The 19,096-nt window shown below is 37.5% G+C and overlaps 2 protein-coding genes across 2 annotated transcripts in view; one reads left to right on the top strand and one right to left on the bottom strand.

Annotated features, from left to right (window-relative positions):
• The window catches only part of LOC106082323 (protein PTHB1), a 6,140-nt gene extending 5,235 nt beyond the window's left edge, over positions 1–905 (top strand). Inside the window, exon 6 of the mRNA XM_059369952.1 lies at positions 170–905. Within this exon, the coding sequence (XP_059225935.1) occupies positions 170–791 (622 nt within the window). The 3' untranslated portion in view covers positions 792–905. The remainder of the gene's footprint in view (positions 1–169) is intronic.
• A 130-nt stretch (positions 906–1,035) lies between these two features.
• Positions 1,036–19,096, bottom strand: part of LOC106082327 (helicase domino) — a 64,331-nt gene continuing 46,270 nt past the window's right edge. The window contains exons 10-13 of the mRNA XM_013244770.2: positions 18,447–18,665; positions 11,158–11,193; positions 5,111–8,416; positions 1,036–2,377 (exon numbers count right to left, since the gene is read on the bottom strand). Coding sequence (XP_013100224.2) covers positions 1,976–2,377; positions 5,111–8,416; positions 11,158–11,193; positions 18,447–18,665 — 3,963 coding nt within the window. The 3' untranslated portion in view covers positions 1,036–1,975. The remainder of the gene's footprint in view (positions 2,378–5,110; positions 8,417–11,157; positions 11,194–18,446; positions 18,666–19,096) is intronic.

The raw sequence follows: 19,096 nt of genomic DNA, 5'->3' as shown, positions 1-19,096 counted from the left end.
CCTCTGCGCTACGGTGGCCTCCAAATTCGGTGCAGTTATCATTTATTTAACTGCCTTTCGTATCCTTCGTCCCATTATTTTTCTGTTGCCTATTATTTATCCATTCTATCAAATTGACTTACTAATCCTTTAATCAACCTAACCATTACTTCTCATTTGCATGCCTTTTATCCAACTTTGTCAATAGTCGAATTATTTGTTCAGACTCTTTTTGTTTCTTTCAGAGTTGGGAAGAATCCATGGCTGCTGGCATAGATATGCTCCATCATTATGGACCGCTTAATCGTTCGAAAAATGCTGCCACCGAAAATAACATGATTGATGCCCCCGGCAACCACGATACTTTCGATTATACACGCTTTCGAAAACATTTTTCCACATTCTTCGATCGTATCATACGTTTGGCCTTTAACGATGCCAAGACGGCAAATATGACCGAAATAAAGATGGAGCCACAGCCTATGGCCCAGACAGCAGTAGTGGAAACAGCGCCAGATCTTAGCACAGAGACATGGCATGACATACTCAATGTCAAGCCAATGCAGACTACAGTGGGGGCAGTGAAACGTTTGAAACCATTTCAGAAATCATGCACCCTAGAGGCGGTCGAGGATGATGACGAAGAGAATGCCGAAGATGATGAGGATGCTGAAGATTTGCGTAAAATGGGCTACAAGAAGGAATATGGGTGTAAGGAAAAAAGCAATGGTGACGAATCGGAATGGTTAAATGAGGATTTCAAATTACCCTCATCCGAAGAGTTATTTAGTGATTTGGGAATATGGTGGTAAAACAAAAAAAATTATTACAAAAATATACAAAAAAATAAAGGTAGAAAAAAAAATTCAATTATTAAAACATTTTCATTATTTTTATGTATACATATTTATTTATTTTTGTAATTTTTGTTATTTAAATTTTTTTATATATTTTTTAAATTAATTTACATTAAACAATGTAGAATACCCATTCTGGTTGTTTCTTTGCTACATTAGGGGGGATCATTTTTTTTTTTTGTATTTTGTAATTAAAGTATTTTTTTTTTGTTTGTTTTTAGTATAGACTTATTTTAAGGATAATTAAAATATAACTGTTTTTGTTCAGTTAATAATGTAAAACAGTAGCATATTTAGTGTTCTAGGAATATAAAATGTAAGTATGGATGTAAATTATAACATAGGGGTTGGTAGTGGTAGTAATGGTGCACAACATGTCTATAAATTACAAGATTTCAATTGAAAAAATTATCGTGTTTCATATACTCCTTACTTATTTGCTGTTTTGTTCATATTTAGTAAAATTTTACAGCTAAACCAAAAATTCTAAAACAAAAATTTAATCTAAATTTTGTTATACCTTAAATATATAGACCCACTTATACATAAGGGAGATAAAAGTTAAGGGGTTGATACATAGGTTAGGGGGGGGGGGGGGGGGGGAGGACCATAAACGGGGTAAAGGAAACTAAGCTACTCTTAAACTAGATTCCATTACAATAAAAATAATTTATTGCGATTTATTTTTTTTATACACAGCTTATAAATCTAAACTCCTCAGCTACGAAAAGCCAGAGCAACAAATGGTAGTATGGGCTTTTTGAATTGTTATTGTTGTTGTTGTGGTTGTTAGGCTACTCAATTTTTGCTTTGCTTGTTAAATATTTAAAACGAATAATACTTGAAATTACTTTGACGTTGGCTGGGATGCAACTAAGCATATTGGCATCGCAACCTTCATATCTTAAAGATCCTTGTGTTTTAGGACTCAAGGCCATGAGTTGTTGTACTCAGCAATGAATTTCCTTTTTAAAAATTGTTTGATAAACTTTAGTTAGACCCATTAACCTTAGTATGGGTTATGGTATTTTCTCTCGGTTTTATTTTTCTATCCATTTATTCCTTTTCACTGCGTATTTGCATGATTTTCTTTTTGACCATCGTTCGCACGTGCTGCGGTGTAGCCTGTTGTGTGGCATTCACCTGCTGTGGCTGGCCGTGGTCAGCGTAGTACCCGCCGACGTTTGTGTTATGGTCATTATTTCCGCTTGAGTGGCATTGGAGACATTTACCCCACCACCCGAAGTTGAACTGACCACCACATTTTGTGTTTGTTGCTGCTGCTGTTGCTGCTGCTGCAACGATTGTTGCTGAACTACAGCAACCAAATTACCACCGGCTGTTTGCAGCCTCACCGGACTGGCATTTTGTCGTTGATTCTGTTGCTGCTGCTGTATGGCCGTTATAATGGCCTGTTGAGTTTGAGATTGTGAGCCACCGGAGGTGGCTACTTTAATGGTGCCGGCAATATTTTGTCCACTTGCCACATGGGCTCTTAAATTGCCAGCCGTAAGAGCCTGTGCTGAGGCGGCAGAGACCACCTGTGAAAAAAAACAAAAGCAAAAAATTAAAAAAAAATATTTAAAAAAAAATTTTTTAAATAAAAATTAAAAAAAAATTTAAAAAAAAAAATTAAAAAAAAAAAATTAAAAAAAAAAAATTAAAAAAAAATAAAAAAAAAATTATAAAAAAAATTTAAAAAAAAAATTAAAAAAAAAAATTAAAAAAAAAAATTAAAAAAAAAAATTAAAAAAGAAATTAGAAAAAAAAAATTAAAAAAAAGTAAAAAAAAAAATTATTAAAAAAGGAAAACATTTTTTTTTTTAATTTTAAAGACTATAGAAAATTTTTTCAACATTTTATTACTGCAAACATTTTGTAAAACTTTATTTAAAAAAAAATGTATTATTTTTTAAATTTGACAAGATTTTGTCAAAATTTTATTTTTACAAAAAGTTTTATAAAAAAATTTATTATTTTATTTAATTTTTAAGAAATTTATTTTTAAAAAAATTTTCACAGAAAACTTTAAAATTGGCAAATTAATTAAAAATTTAAAAATTTAAATTTTTTTAATTAAAAAATTATTAAAAATGTCACATTTTTAATATTTTGACATTTAAACTAAAATTTTGACATTTTTTCGAAATTTTGACAAAATTTCCATTAAAAATAAGATTTTGTAAAATTATTTTTATACCCTCCACCATAGGATGGGGGGTATACTCATTTCGTCATTCTGTTTGTAACTACTCGAAATAATCGTCTGAGACCCCATAAAGTATATATATTCTTGATTGTCGCGACATTTTATGACGATCTAGGTTCATACCTGATATAGCTGTCATAAAACCGATCTTGGGTCTTATCTTATCTTAATTCTTATCCGATTGGAATGAAATTTTGCAAGGTGCGTTTTGTTATGATATCCAACAACTGTGCTAAGTATGGTTCAAATCGGTCCATAACCTGATATAGCTCTCATATAAATCGATCTTGGGTCTTGACTTCTTAAGCCTCTAAAGTGCGCAATTCTTATCCGATTGGAATGAAATTTTGCAAGGCGTGTTTTGTTATGCTATCCAACAACTGTGCCAAATGTGGTTTAAATCAGTCCATAACCTGATATAGCTCTCATATAAACCGATCTTGGGTCTTGACTTATTGAGCCTCTAGAGGACGCAATTCTTATCCGATTTGAATAAATTTTTGCACGAAGTATTTTGTTATGATATCCAACGACTGTGCCAAGTATGGTTCAAATCGGTTTATAACCTGATATAGCTGTCATATAAACAGATCAGGGGACTTGACTTCTTGAGCTTATAGAGGGCGCCTTTCCTATCCGATTTGGCTGAAATTTTGCATGACGTATTTTATTCTTACTTTCAACTACTGTGTCAAATAAGGTTCAAATCGGTTTATAACCTGATATAGCTGCCATATAAACCGATCTGCGTCCTTGACTTCTTGAGCCTCCAGAGGTCGCAATTATTATCCGAATTGCCTGAAATTTTGTACGACGGATCCTCTCATGACCATCAACATATGTGTTTATTATGATCAGAATCGGTCTATAGCCCGATACAGCTCCCATATAAATCGATCTCTCTATTTTATTTCTTGAGCCCCCAAAGGGCGCAATTCTTATTCGAATTGGCTGACATTTTACACAGGTCTCCAACAAGATATTCAGGGCAACGGATCTCGTTCAGATACACACTAATTAATTTTTCTTTTGTTTTCGTTATCTACATTCAAAATCATATTTCAAAGCTACCACTTGGGATAGCAAATTCTTAAAGATCCGCAGGCTTTCCTGTGTAGGGTATTGAAGGGTATTTAGTGGGTGAGCCGGCGCCAGACTCTATCCCAAATATGTATATCAGATTCGTAGTCAACTCCCAAAGACCTTTCATTCGATACCCATTTTGTGATGTTGGACATTCATGCTCGTTTAAGGGGTTGCCAAGGCCCCGTAGATTCCTTAGACCAAATTCTTATAACAGATGTGTATTCAACTTCCAAACACCTTTTATTTGATATCCATATTGTCCCAATTAGTAAATAAGCCCTGCTGGTGGGTTTTGGGAGGTGGGGAGGCGCCTTAGAAAATACCTTTCATTTAATGTCCATATTGTCCTAATTGGTAAATATGGCCCGCGGGGGGGTTTTGGAGGATGGGGAGACCCCTCAGACACCAAGGAATACATTTTTATGTCAGATTTGTACTCTACTTTTAAATACGTTTCATTTGACACCCATATTGCTCAAAACGGTGAAAGAGTCCCATTGGGGGGTTTTTTGGGGGTGGGGGACCCCCGCAAACACTTTGGGCGAAATTTGTATACCAAGCTCGTATTCTGCTATTAAAAACCTTTCATTTGATACCCATATTTTCCCAGTCGGTAAACATGTCCGTCCAGGTAGATTTTGGGATAGGGCGTCCCCCCCGGTTATTTGACCCAAAAATTTTATACCAATTTCGTGTTTTTGAGGTACCATAAGGTGGCATACAAAATTACGCTTAATTCGCAAGGTGGCTCAAATTGTAAAACGCTTTGTGCACGCTTTCAATAAATGTCCAATTTCCACTCAGTGAAGAGCCTATGAACCGCAAATGAAAATGTTTTCACAACATTTTTTTTACTATTTTTTTTATATGGAGTTTCACTGTGAAAATTGAACTTAATAACCAACTTTAGGAGATTAAAAAAAAGGTTATAAAAAAATTTAATAACAAAATAGATTTTGAAATAAATATGTATGCTCACCTGTATAGTTTGTCGTTGATTGGGTTGCGATGCCACCGATACCGGTATAACTCGACCCACACTGGTCTTGCCCAAAACAAAGCCTGTGGTGGCCAAGGTGCCAGGTTGACTTTGACGCATCACCTGTTGGAACTGTTGGACAGTGACGGAACTCGACAATGACTTGGTGTTTTGTATGTGCACCAATTGTGTTTGTACACCACCACCGCCCGAACCCGCAGATGTAGAGGAACCCGACGAGGTATTTTGTTTTTGCCCTGCCTGCTGCTGTTGTTGCATATTTCCAGATGATTGTGTTATGGTTGTGTTCTGACCCTGTTGCTGTTGTTGCTGCTGCTGATTGGCGGCTGCCGCAGCTGCCTGAGCCGCTTGTATTTGAGTCATGCGGGAGATTTTTCTTGGCATTTGCAATTGTTGTTGCACATGCAGTTGCCTCATTTGCGATTGATTGGCCATGGTCACTTTGATTTGGCCTCCCGGTTTCAACTGAGACAGAGCCATGTTTACAGTGTTCTGTGTCTGTTGACCACCTGCCGTATTGACGCTGACCCCACCTTGGCCCCCACCATTATTGCCCGACGATCCCGCCGAGCCGGAAGTTTTGACCAGAGTGGCTATCTGTTGGGATGTCACCTGCTGTACCACTTGGGTAGTTTGTTGTTGATTCTGTTGCTGTTGAACTGTAGCCGCATTTGAGGATGACGAAGCCTGTGCCGCTTGCTGCAGTGTTATACCTTGCGCGGAGGTAGTGTAAATTTGCCCACCCTGTTGTATGACTTGGGCAGCCTTTGGCTGCGTTGCTGCGGATAACATTTGTCTCTTGACCAACAGCATATCGGTGTCGCCCACCTGCCGGGCTATGGTCTGCTTGCCCGAAGCCGAAACTTGTTTGATATACTGGGTCCGGGTCTGTTGCTGCACCTGTTGCGGATGCATTTGATTGGCCACCGTTGTAACAACTCCCGCGGTACTTGGGGTGGTTAACGCTACATTGGATGTGGCCACTGTCACCTTCTGACCTTGGACCACTTGAACCGTTGTGGGTCCCGCACTGGTTTGCATGATATTGCCTTGAATGATGGTGCCCTGGGCATTGACCAGAGCCGTTTGCCCAGAGGCGGTCTGTACGACAGTCTGTTGACCTTGCTGGCCGGGACCGGAGGCCTGTAAAACCTTGAGCTGTTGTCTCTGTCTATACAATTGGATGTGGGCAGCCTGGCCCTGACCTTGCACCGTACCACCTGAGGCATTGCCCGCAGCAATTTTCTGGCCCTGTTGCAGAGAACTCACCCTTATGCCTTTTGTGACCACCTGCTGAGTACCCGCAGGCATGGAGGCCAATTGGAATTGTGTGCCTTGTATGGGAGCCTGGGCCACATTTGTTCCCAAACTGGACATGGACACTATGGTGGGGCTAGGGTTGCCTGCAGATCTTTGTTGCAAGACTACATCCTGCAGAGTTGTCCCACCTGAGGCGGCCACAATTCTTTGAGCCCTCAAGGCCGAAGTATTAAGCGCAGCTACCGTGGCCGGCTGCTGCATGCCACTCGAGGTGGTTAACACGGTTCCCACCGTGGCCAATTGAGACACTGAGACCACCTGAGGCAGTGATTGGGTCTGGACAATGCTACCCACTTGAGCTGAACTCGAAACTATGGTCTGCGGCGAAAGAGAGACAATTTGGGCCGATGAGGATGCCACCTGTGAATGATGCGAGCCCTGGTTTGGCAACGTAGTGGATGATATTGTTTGGACGGGTTGTGTCAATACCACAGATACGGATAAGGGGGGAGCCACCAAGCTACCACCACCGCTGTTTTGTTGTTGCAACTGCACATGTTGAGTTTGCCCAGATGTACCCTGACCTTGGCCCTGGGCTTGTTGATGCAGTTGTTGCACTTGTCCCGTGGTCAGCAAGCCCGTCTGACCTCCTGGCCCCACAATGGCTTTGACAATCTGTGTAGCTCCGCCGCCATGTTGACGAATCAAGTGTTGCTGTGTGGCCTGGTTTACTACAGTTTGTTGTTGCTGCAATTGTTGACCCGGTTGCAGCACTATGGCCGTAGTGGCTTGCTGCTGTGATGACGTTTGACCTCCGCCCAACTGATGAATTTGCAATTGTTGTGTGTGCAAACCTGGAGGCGCAGTGCTGGTCACCTGCACCTGCTGTGCTTGTTGATGTTGCACCAGCTCCTGCAGATGTGTGGCACCTTGACCGCCTGACTGTTGCTGCTGCTGTTGCTGGACAGCATTTACCCCTGTGGGTGTAGTGACACAGCATCCGCCTGCACCTCCTTGGCTGGTCTGCCCTTGAGCTTGACCCGCAGCAGGGCTGCAACCCTGCTGAGTGGACGTAGCTGCCGCCGGCGGTGGAGGTGGTGGACATTGAGACCGCTGTTTGTCCCTTAACTTGTTGGCCCGCATGTTGGCTATATTTTGGGGCGACATGGGTTGATCATAGTTCACTATGCCAAATTCCTGCAATACCTCCATGTGTTTGGGATTCATAGGACTGGGAGTTGAGAAGTGACGCTTGGGCGCCGGGGCCTTTTTCAGGTACGCCGACTTAATGCAATCGAAACGGGAACGCATTATCTTGGTAAACGAGGCATTGTTGTCATTCGCATACAGTTGTGTGGTTCTCAGGCAGCGCAGGGGACTCTTCAGATATTCGGTTTTCAAATTGGCCTTTAGTTTTTTCTGCTTTTTGGGACTGTCCACCAATTTGCCCTCCTCGCGTGGTTGTATAATAGCCTCATAACGCCATCTACACTGTTTAGGTGATCTATACGTTTTGGAGAAGGCATTTACTATCTCCGCCACCAAATCCCAATTGGGTGTATGGCCGGGAGACAATAGCATCAGGTTGCAGGGCAATCCCTGTAGATTCACCAAAACATGTAGTATGGCAATATCTTCGTATATACACCATTCGGCCATGCCTTCGGGCTCGTTGAGCGGTTTTTGTGGCAATTGTGGCTTTAAGCCGGGTATTTGGACATTGGGCTTAAAGGCTCCCCTATAACGTTGATTCTTCAAATCGCGCCTTATGCGAGCTATAGCAGCCGATGGACGATCGAATAGGGAACGAGGAGCACAGAACATTTCTTCGCGCCGCATTTTGGCTGGCCTTTTATTGCCATCCATTAGGAAACCGGCATCGGAACGCGAACGTTTGTATTCCTTCTTCACATAGACTGGCGGTAATTCCGTTTCCGGTATGGGCTCAATGTCATACATAAAGGTTAGCGAATAATCAATGTAAATGTCAGCGTTATCCTGGGGCGGTGTTGGAGGGCACCACATCTGGAGGGGAGAGAGGGAGAGAAATAAAACGAAAAAATATGTTAACATTTGAAAATAATTTAAAAATGAGATTTTTTAAGCGTACATAAAACCACTACCAGTACTAGTTTCTATCAAGGAACCCATGGTTCGGCCAGAAGAGCCCTAATTCAACTCAGACTAAAAGTGCTGCATACAGGCACAATCTGCAAACATAGAGTGTGTTCGTATACTCAAAAATTTGTGCAAATTTTCACTAATTGTTACTGGAAGTCGTTCGCATACTTTGCCCGTGTGTCTGTCCGTCCGTCTGTTGTAATCACTCTACAGCCTTAAAAAATTGAGATATTGAGCTGAAATTTGGCACAGATACGTCTTTTTGATGCACGCTGATTAAGTTCTTCAAAGGGGCAAATCGGACCACAATTAGATATAGCTGCTATATAGACCGATCTACCGATAAAGGGTCTGGAGCCCATAAAAGCTTTATTTATTGCCCAGTTTCGCTGAAATTTTCAACAATAGGTTATTTTTAGCCTCCCGACATCTGACCTAAGTATGGTTTAGATCGGACTAAACTTAGATATAGTTGCCATATAGACCGATCTCCCGATTAAGGGTCTAAAGCCCATAAAAGTTTTATTTTTTAACCGATTTCGCTGAAATTTTAAACATTGAGTAGTTTTACGGCTCCTATCATAGGACCTAAATATGGTTCAGATCGGACTATATTTAGATATAGCTGCCATATTGATCGGTATGCCGATAAAGGGTCTGAAGCCCATTAAAGCTCTATTTATTACCCGATTTCGCTGAAATTTGAAACAGTGGGGAGTTTTAGGTCTCCCGCCATCCGACACAAATATGGTAAAGATCGGACTGTATTTAGATATAGCAGTCATTTAGGCCGATATGCCGATTAAGAGTCTGAAGCTCATAAAAACTTTATTTATAACCCGATTTTGTTGAAATTTGAACTACAAAATTCAACAGTGACTTATATTTATTAGACCACTTAAAGTCCGTGCAGAATTGGGGTGCATAAGTTATCCAATTTTCACCTGATGGGGTGACGAAGTGGGGTTTACATATATACCCGAGGTGGTGGGTATCCAAAGTTCGGCCCGGACGAACTTAATGCCTTTTCACTTGTTTTGATTAATTTTTCGAATATTTTAGAATTTGTATGTTATATTGTTTGATATTATATATATATTTTCCCGTCATATATGCCAAGCCCCTGACTTGAATTCAACATAGTTATATGATGTAGGGTATCTTAAGTCCGGCCTATTGTATCTTAGTGCTTTCTTTTTATACCCTACACCACTACTGTGGTACAGGGTATTATAAATTAGTGCATTTGTTTGTAACACACCCAAAAGGAAGAGAGATAGACCCATGGATAAGTGTACCGATCGACTCAGAATCACTTTCTGATCCGGTTTAGCTATGTCCGTCTGTCCGTCTGCCCATGTTAATTTGTGTACAAAGTACAGGTCATCATTACCATCCGATCGTCTTCAAATTTGGTATGGGCATATTTTTCGGCCTAGAGACAAAGCCTATTGAAATTGGAAAAAATCGGTTCAGATTTGGATATAGCTTCCATATATATTTTCGTCCGATTTGCAGTAATAATGCAATAAAATGGTCATTTGTTAACCGATTCTCTCGAAATTTGGCAGGAAGGCTTATCTTATAACTCTCGATATTGCTGGTAATTTTTCCCGAAACTTTGCACAACGCTTTCTTCTTCTTCTTTCTTTCTTCAACATCTTATCTATAAAGTTAAGTCGAAATCGGTTCAGATTTAGATATAGCTCCCATATATATGTTCGTCCAATTTGAAGTAGTTTTGCAATAAAATGGTCATTTGTTAACCGATTCTCTCGAAATTTGGCAGGAAGGTTTTTCCTTTGGTTCTAGACATTAATTTTGAATTTCATAGAAATCGGTTCAGATTTAGATATAGCTGTCATACATATATATCACCCGATTTTCACTTCTATGGTCACTGCAAGCGCATTTATTGACCAATCTTGCCAAAATTTTGTACAGCGATTTCCTCGACGACTACCACAATGTCTAAGGAGTTTGCTAGAAATCGGTTCAGATTTAGATATAGCTCCCATATATATGTTCATCAGATTTAGACTAATATTGCAATAGAGTGCTCATTTGTTAACCGATTCTCTTCAAATTTGGAACGAAGGTTTTTCTTATATCTGTTAATATTACTGGTGAATTTCTTAGAAATCCGTTTAGATTTATATATAGCTGCCATATATATATTTCGCCCGATTTTCACTTCAAGGATCACTGCAAGGCCAATATTCCCAAAATTGTGCACAACTCTTTCCTCGATGCCTACCACAATATCTAAGAAGTTTGTTCAAAATTGGTTCAGATTTAGATGTAGCTCCCATATATATGTTTGTCAGATTTTGGCTAATTTGGAATAATGTTTTCATTTTTCCACCGTATTTATTACAGTTTGAACATATTTGCTCGATATTTGATTGTTAATTAACCCATCCGAAGACATCCGCCGGGGTCCATCAAAATTGATTCAGAATAAGATTAGTATAGGGTATTATAAAGTCGGCACCGCCTGACCTTTGCCTTTCCTTACTGGTTCTTCTTGTTATTATTTATCCATTTTATCAAATAGACTTGCTTTTAAATATTCGAAGCCCTTAACTTTGGTTTTATAAAAAGTCTCCTCAATTTTATATGTAAAAAATATCAAATTTACTTACCGGCATATGCTCCATTGTATTTGCTGAAATCCATATCTATACATTTTTGTTTTTTTTTTTTTGCATTAAGTGAAGACAATGTTGGTCGACCACAACAATAGGAGTAGAGTGCAGACAAATGATGGGTGGGTAGAAGGATGTAGTAGTAGTAGTAGCAGTTCGCGTAGATGGTTGCAATAAAATATTTTTGCCAAAATAAAAGGGAAAAAGAAAAGAAAATGTATTATTACACAAAAAATATTATTTTCTTTTTAAGAAGAAATATTACAAAGGCAAAAAAAAAGAAATACTGTTTTGGTGGCTCTTCTTAAAATGGAAAGGTTTCTATAGAAATTTTATTTATAATATAACTTGACAACAGCGCACAGTAAAAACAATCTTTCGAAAAAAAGAAAATAACAAATCTAAGGCCGTTTGGAAATGGCAAAGAGAACTTTGGATAGCAGATATCTGATGATGATGATTATATTTTCAAAAGGCTTACTAACGACTGTTTTGGTGCCCTCAAAAGTTTAGGGGGAGGTGTTACTTTTACAATTTAATTTAATTTCTTTTTTTAACAAGAGAATTGCCATTACCAAACTTTCCAAAGCATGGGGAATTTTTTGGGGGTGGAAAATTTTTACTTTTTTAAAACCTTCAAAATAAAATAAGACACCAAAACAGATATATAGATTTTTTTTCCTTTTTTTTAAAGAAAATAATATTTTTAGTGACATTTCTTTGTTGAATTTCATTTTCTTAGCAGTTTTTGTTTTTTTTAAGAATTTCTGTAATTTTTATTCCTATTATTCGTTTGTTTTAAAAAAAGGGCCAAAGATTTTTTTCAAATTTTCTTTTCTTTCAAAATTGTCTTCACTTTGTTGAGGCAATAAAATAAATAAAACTTCAATAAAAACACTTGGTGGTAGTTAATGTTTTTTTAATTATATTATTTTCTTAAAAGCTTTTATTTTTTCTCTTTTTTATATAGTTTCAATTTTTTTGTTTTTTTTTTATGTTTTATTACTACTATAAGGAGTCAATTGTTGTTTGGGGGATTTTTTTTATTATATATATATAAATTAATAAATATTAATTGTTCCTTTTTTTATAGAAACTTAATTGGGATGTTTTTATATTCATTATTTTGTTTATAAATTAACAACAAAAAAATACACAAGTCCTTTGTAATTGTTTTATATATATACGCAGCTAAAATTTTAAGTTTTTTTTTTATGTTCAATTAAAATTAGAAAATCTTACTATACTAACTTAACAACAAAAACGAAAATATTTAAAAATTAATGAAACAACGTTTTGATATTTTCTTGCATGATTTGATGATGGCAGAGGGAAAAGAGAAAAGCTCAGTTTTAAAGTTGTAAGCAGTATGTCAAGTTATGTCTCGGGAGTTATGAGTTTATAAAAAAAATTTATTAGCTGGAATGCGAAAACTTTCAAAAAAAAAAAACAAATATGGACCAATTACAGTTTACAAAGTTCCATGATTACCTTAGCTCTTTCTATTTCTCTTAACCCTCTCATAAATATGAAATTAAAAAAACAACCTAAATTGTCTTTCCATTGGTTTACACTCCATTTACTTTTTTTCGATGAAATTGTTAGTTAGTAATATGATATTTCCTTAACGCTGTAGCTATTATGAGAGTATGTATCGTCTGTGTATTTAATTACATTTATATGTTTAGCATAGGGATCAATCTGTATTCCGGATTTTGTTTTGTTTTGCTTGTATTGCTACTTTCCTAATCTTAATATAATTTGTTTTTTGCTTTTTATCTTTTTTTTTACCACTAACTATATTCAAATAGTAATGCTAAGTATTAAGGATAAGATTTTGTGGTTTAGATTTTGTTATATTATTTACAAATTAAACAAAAAGTTTACATGAGAGCCAATAACTCAATTTTAAACTGACATGACCAACTCTGAAGACAATTGACTATGCGACATCTGTCGTAAACTATGCGACATTTGTCATAAACTGTGCGACATCTGTCATAAACTGTGCGACATCTGTCATAAACTGTCTGACATATGTCAAAAACTGTCTGTCTAGCTTTGAAGACAACTGCAATATTGGAGAAGAAAAAGTTTTCAAAATGTCTGAGAAAGATGAAGATGACAGAAAATCTTACCAATTGGATAATGAGAATTAGTTAGAATTAAAATCTAGTTATGAATAAACTTCCTTTCCCTTTTTCTTTTTCATTGACATTTTCGTAAAAAAAAAAACAAATTTTAACAAAAGATATTTATTTTTTGCTTTTTCATATGAAAATATCAATTTTTGTTTGAATTTATTAAAATTTTCCGAATGGAGGAAATGTTCTATGAACTACACTCAATGAAGTCATTTGATAAGTTCTCAGAAGAGGCCTGCTAAAGTTGTAAATAGAAGTGATTCTATCAAAAGACTTAGAACACAAACCTGTTTTATCACTTTGAATTGTGATGTATGTTTCTTAAGTCTTTCGATTAGTTTACAGCAGTGTAATACAATAAGGACTTAGAACACAAACTTAATCTCTCACTGTAAAATATGGTGTATGTGTCTTAAGTCTTTTCATTAACTCTTTCGAAGTATTCCAGTAAGAGATAGTAGTACTGTTATCTAAAGACATAGAACACATACTTGTTTTTCCAGTGCAAAATATGATGTATGTGTCTTAAGTCTTTCCATTACCTCATCCACAACATTGCAGTAGTAGATAGCAATGCCGTTATTAAAGGACTTAGAACGCAAACGTTTTTTTTTTTCATGATGTGTGTCCTAAGTCTTTCGATTACTACACACGGTAACAAACGAGTAAAGAAGTGAATCTCTTATGTAATAGATAGCTTTAGTGTTTTAAAAAGACTGAGAAGACAAACTTTTTATCTCACTGTGAAATATGGTGTAAGTCACAGCGGGATTCTAGTAATATAAATATCAGTTTGTGGGAAAGAAATCGATTCTCCATGCCACTCTCTATCACTCTTTCTAACTTTATCTCTCGAACCCTCTCAATATGACTTACTCTTTCACACTCCCCATCTCTCTTACCCTCCCTCTCTCTTACTCTCACTCTCTCTTACTCTCACTCTCTCTTACTCTCACTCTCTTCTACTCTTACCCTCTCTTACTCTCACACTCTCTTACTCTCACACTTCCTTTCTCTTAATCTCTTTATCTCACCCATTTTCACAATCACTCTCTCTCTCTCTCTTTATCTCACACATTTTCACAATCACTCTCTCACTCTCTCTTTATCTCACTCATTTTCACAATCACTCTCTCTCTCTCTCTTTATCTCACTTATTTTTAAACTCACTCTCTCTCTTAATCTCATTCTTATCATACTCCTTTTAACACTCACTCTCTCTTTCACTCTTGCTCTCTTTTTCAAACTTACTCTCTCTCTCTCCCTCTTTCGCTCTTTTTCGCTCTTGTGCTCTCTTTCGCTCTTGTGCTCTGTTTCGCTCTTGTATTATCTTTCAATCTCACGCTTTATCTTTTAATCCCTATAACGCTGGCTCATTTTTTCGCTCTCGCTCACCCTTTCAAACTCTCTCACTTGTTCACTCTCGCTCTCTCTTTCACTGCCATTCTTACTATCTCGCTCTCTTTCTTATTATCTCTCTCACTCTCTCATACTATCTCTCTATCACACTCTCTCTCTAGCACTCTCTCTCTATCACTCTCTCTCTATATCTCTCTCTCTCTCTATCACTCTCTCTCTCTATCACTCTCTCTCTATCACTCACTCTCTCTCTATCACTCTCTCTCTATCACTCTCTCTCTGTCTATCACTCTCTCTCTGTCTATCACTCTCTCTCTCTCTCTATCACTCTCTCTCTATCACTCTCTCTCTCTATCACTCTCTCTCTATCACTCTCTCTCTCTCACTTTTTATCACTCTCTCTCTATCACTCACTCTGTCTCTATCTCTCTCTCTCTCCCTCTATTACTCTCTCTCTCCCTCTATCACTCTCTCTCTCCCTCGATCACTCTCTCTCTCTCTCCCTCTATTACTCTCTCTCTCCCTCTATCACTCTCTCTCCCTCTATCACTCTCTCTCTCCCTCTATCACTCTCTCTCTCCCTCTATCACTCTCTCTCTCCCTCTATCACTCTCTCTCTTCCTCTAACACTCTCTCTCCCTCTATCACTCTCTCTCTATCTTTCCTACAAACTGTGAATTGTTGCTTTTAAAATGTCCCAATGTAAATCGAGACTCAGGGATTTTTTTCTTAAGTATGCCTGTCTACAATAGTTTGGTCATTATGTTGAGTATTGGGATTTGTTTTTGTTTAAAACTATTGTTGGTATGTGTACGTTTTTTCTTGTTCTAAAATTAAATATTCTTATACAGCTCACTCTCTTATATGAGTTTTGAAGAGAAACTTGATGCAAGTTTCCTAGTAATACATCTAATATAAGGAAAATAGTCAAGTGCATCTACATACACAGTGTTTTAATTTGCAATATGATTATTGCAGTTTTTTAGAGTTACAAAAAAAATTAATAATAAAAAGCCAAGCGCTGTTGATAGTTCTTAACAAGAAGCCCTTGCAAAAATTTATATCAGCCAATAAAAAGTTAATTCATCAAATGACGCACATCAAGTGGCAGCAGAAATTCAATGGGGCATGAACAGCAGCAAATGTTCTAAAATATGGCGTTAGACATGGCGATGGGCTAAATTTCTATGTAAACGTTTTCCCTTTTTCTTTGCCATTTTGCTCTAAAATCTTTAACATCTGTCGCAGGTTTTTGCGTTTTCAAAATTATATTATCAACAAATATAAAAAATATTCCTGTAAACAACCCAGTAGCTTTAAAAGATAAAGTTGAAAAGAACAACTGCAACTCTGCCTATACTGCAGACTCCAATTCATGTTAGTCGCTGCAAGTCACGTCTCTTAATGCATTTTGTGAACCATTGGCCAATGAGCTTGTTAATACTGTTCCAATATATCTTCCAGCAAGGCAAAGCAAAGCGTTTACTTCAAATCCTTGCGGACCACCAGATTTCATCATGAACTTTCATTAACTGTCGATTTTGTAGTAGGACCATTTGGAGTATGTGATGTGCTAGACGAATTGGATCTGGAACGGGGAGTTTTTAAAAGCCAACGATGTAAAGTGGTTAAATTACCCGCAGCAGAAGATTTGGTGGGAGTTTCAATGGATTTAACATTACTCAAGGTTCTTTTATGCGTTACAGAGGTTGGAGTCTTCATGGGACTGAGGGTGATTATGTTTGACTTATCACCACCACTAGCACTTTTTTCACTGGTTTTAGAGCCATATCCAGTTTCGGTCCCATAAGCACTGCTTCGATTATGCCTACTGCTTCCCCCCTCCCTGCTATGAGAAGGAGTCGAATGTAATAAAGGACTATCATCTAATTTCCATAGATTGATTTTCACCGAACCTCGTGATCGTGTACGTGGTGTTTGATTATCACTGCGTTGTGGTGTATTGAAATTATTAGAGTCTGAACCTGACACTCCGCCGGCAGTTGCTAAATTAGAACGCAGACTTCGATTAGTCGAAATGGGTGTCTTCTTAAGGGTTGAGTTTAAACTTGTGCCCAAGGTCTCATTATCATCACTATCTGTTTCATCGGAGACATTATAGTATGTAGAATTGGTGGTGGTGTCCTGAGCTTGATTATGCACATTCCAGGTATCCATGCTGCTGGAATTACCCCCATCAGCATGGTGTTGTTCATTAACATCTTCAATGTGGTCACCGGCCGTTGCATATGATGACTTATCATCGTTGTCTTCTTCATCATTATCATTATGATTTTTACGGTATGTCTCATCACCTTCATCGTCATCATCTTCATCGTCCTTTTTCACAATATTCTCTTCCTCAGTCTCATCATCTTCCTGTGGTTTCATGGTTTTACCACCTCGGGAACGTATGGCTATGGGACGGGCTCTATAATTTCGATTGGTTATAGGTTTCTCCAATTCTTCTTCATCATCTTCATTCTCGTCATTATCCTCCTCCTCCTCCTCCTGATCATCTTCGTGATCATCATTGTCATCCTCTTCGGCCGTGGCCTGCTCGTTGGCTGTATCTTCATTATTTTCCTCAGCGGTATTTTCTTCGTTCTCCTCCTCCTCTACCTCGCTATTATCATCATTTTCCTCTTCCTCATTATTTTCATTCTCATTTTCCGCATCCTTTTGAACTGACTTTCTAGGACTATGTCTTAATACTCTGCCACCACCGATAGGCTTTCTTCTCTTGGCCGCTGGTCTCTTTCCAGGACTCAATTTTCTTTTAAGTTGATTTTCCGTTTTATTTTTGGCTTTTTCCTGACGCTTTTGTAAACGATTTCTGGCAAAGCTCAAAAGCTTTTGGTTCTTAACTCCTGTCTTGACCGGTTTGTTGGAAAGTTTTCCAGCACTCCTGCTCCTGTTGTTGGATGAGGAGTTATTTGAATTTGATTTTCGAGAACGTGACTGGATTGATCGATTGCCCGACCTAGCTGCTGCCATTGATGTGCGCGTGATCTTTCTATTGGTTGTTTGGGAATCTAAAGACTGTCGCTGTGATGTTTTACGCATCACCCTTGCAACTGTCTTTATGGCTTTTTTGTTAGAACTGCCGCTAACGGAGCCTCGTAGAGATCTCAACCTACTTCGACTTAATTGCTGGCTATCATCCTCTTCCTCATCTTCTTCACCTTCTTGTTCAGTCTCAGACTTTTCGCTAATCTCAACTTCATCTGCGCTTGTCTGAATTTCTTCATCATCTTCATCCCTGTCGACATCTTCTTGATCTTCGTCCGTTTCTTCAATTTCTTCTGCGCTTTCTTCAACCCCAGTCGTTTCTTCATTACTATCGCTTATTTTATTTTCGTCAACGTTGTCATTCTCATCACTATTTTCCTCCTCTTCTTCATCATCATCATCATTGTCCTCATCTTCATCGTTCTCACTATTTTCGTTCCTAAAACTTCCTCCTCTACTGCCTCTATTACTCCTACCACCACGACGACGACCGCGTCGTCCTTGTTGTCGCCTTTGTTGTGTCTTATCACCCACATTCCTACGACCCCTTGGTACACTTAACTGACGTTGCCTTCTACTAATGCGTCGATTACCACCAACGCCACGTCGACCAGATCTTGCTGTTGCCGAATTTGCATCGACACCAGTCGATCGTGATCTACGATTTCTTATTTGTTGCAATCGTTGACGATTAGTTGCTGCAGTATTTCTATTTCTAGTCGAATTTGTTCTTTTCCTATTTGTCTTAAGACTAGATTTTTGTCTATTAACCTGATTTGTGGCATCCTTCCGAGAATATGTCAACATTTCGTCAGCGTCTGCTTCTTGTTTCAGCATTTCCTCCTCTTTTTGTAAGGCAGCCAAACGATTGGCTTCCCATTCGCGCTTTTGCGCTTCGAGCTCTTCTTCAGCAGCACGCAATTGTTCGGCTGTCCAGGCCGCTCCAGTTTCTTCCACAAAACGCATGGCATATCGTTCGATAGGTGATAACTGTAAAGAAGAACATAACACAGTAGATATTAATAAAAAAAATCGAGTTTTCAAAGTAAAATGACGATAAAAAAGTAATATAAATAAAGTGATAATTTTCTTTAATTTTACGGAATCAAGGTGGAAACTAAAAAATTCCAAGATCAATTAAATAAATTTATATTAATTTTATTTTATTTTTTTAATTTTAATTTTTTTTTAAATTTTATTAAAATTTTTGATTTTTTTTTTAAAATTTTTGATTTTTTTTTAAATTTTTTAATTGTTTTTTTTAATCTTTTTATTTATTTTTTTTTTTTAATCTTTTTATTTATTTATTTTTAATTTTTATTTTGTTTTTAATTTTTTTTCTTTTTTATTTTTATTTTTCCTTTTTTATATTTTTATATTTAATTTGTTTTTTGTTTTTTAAAAAAATGTTCTTTTTTAAC

The sequence above is a fragment of the Stomoxys calcitrans genome, chromosome 5 (assembly GCF_963082655.1).
Source record: "Stomoxys calcitrans chromosome 5, idStoCalc2.1, whole genome shotgun sequence".
NCBI classification, from domain to species: domain Eukaryota; kingdom Metazoa; phylum Arthropoda; class Insecta; order Diptera; family Muscidae; genus Stomoxys; species Stomoxys calcitrans.
Note: the sequence above shows the minus strand (reverse complement) of the source record. Positions and strands in the feature narration are given on the sequence as shown.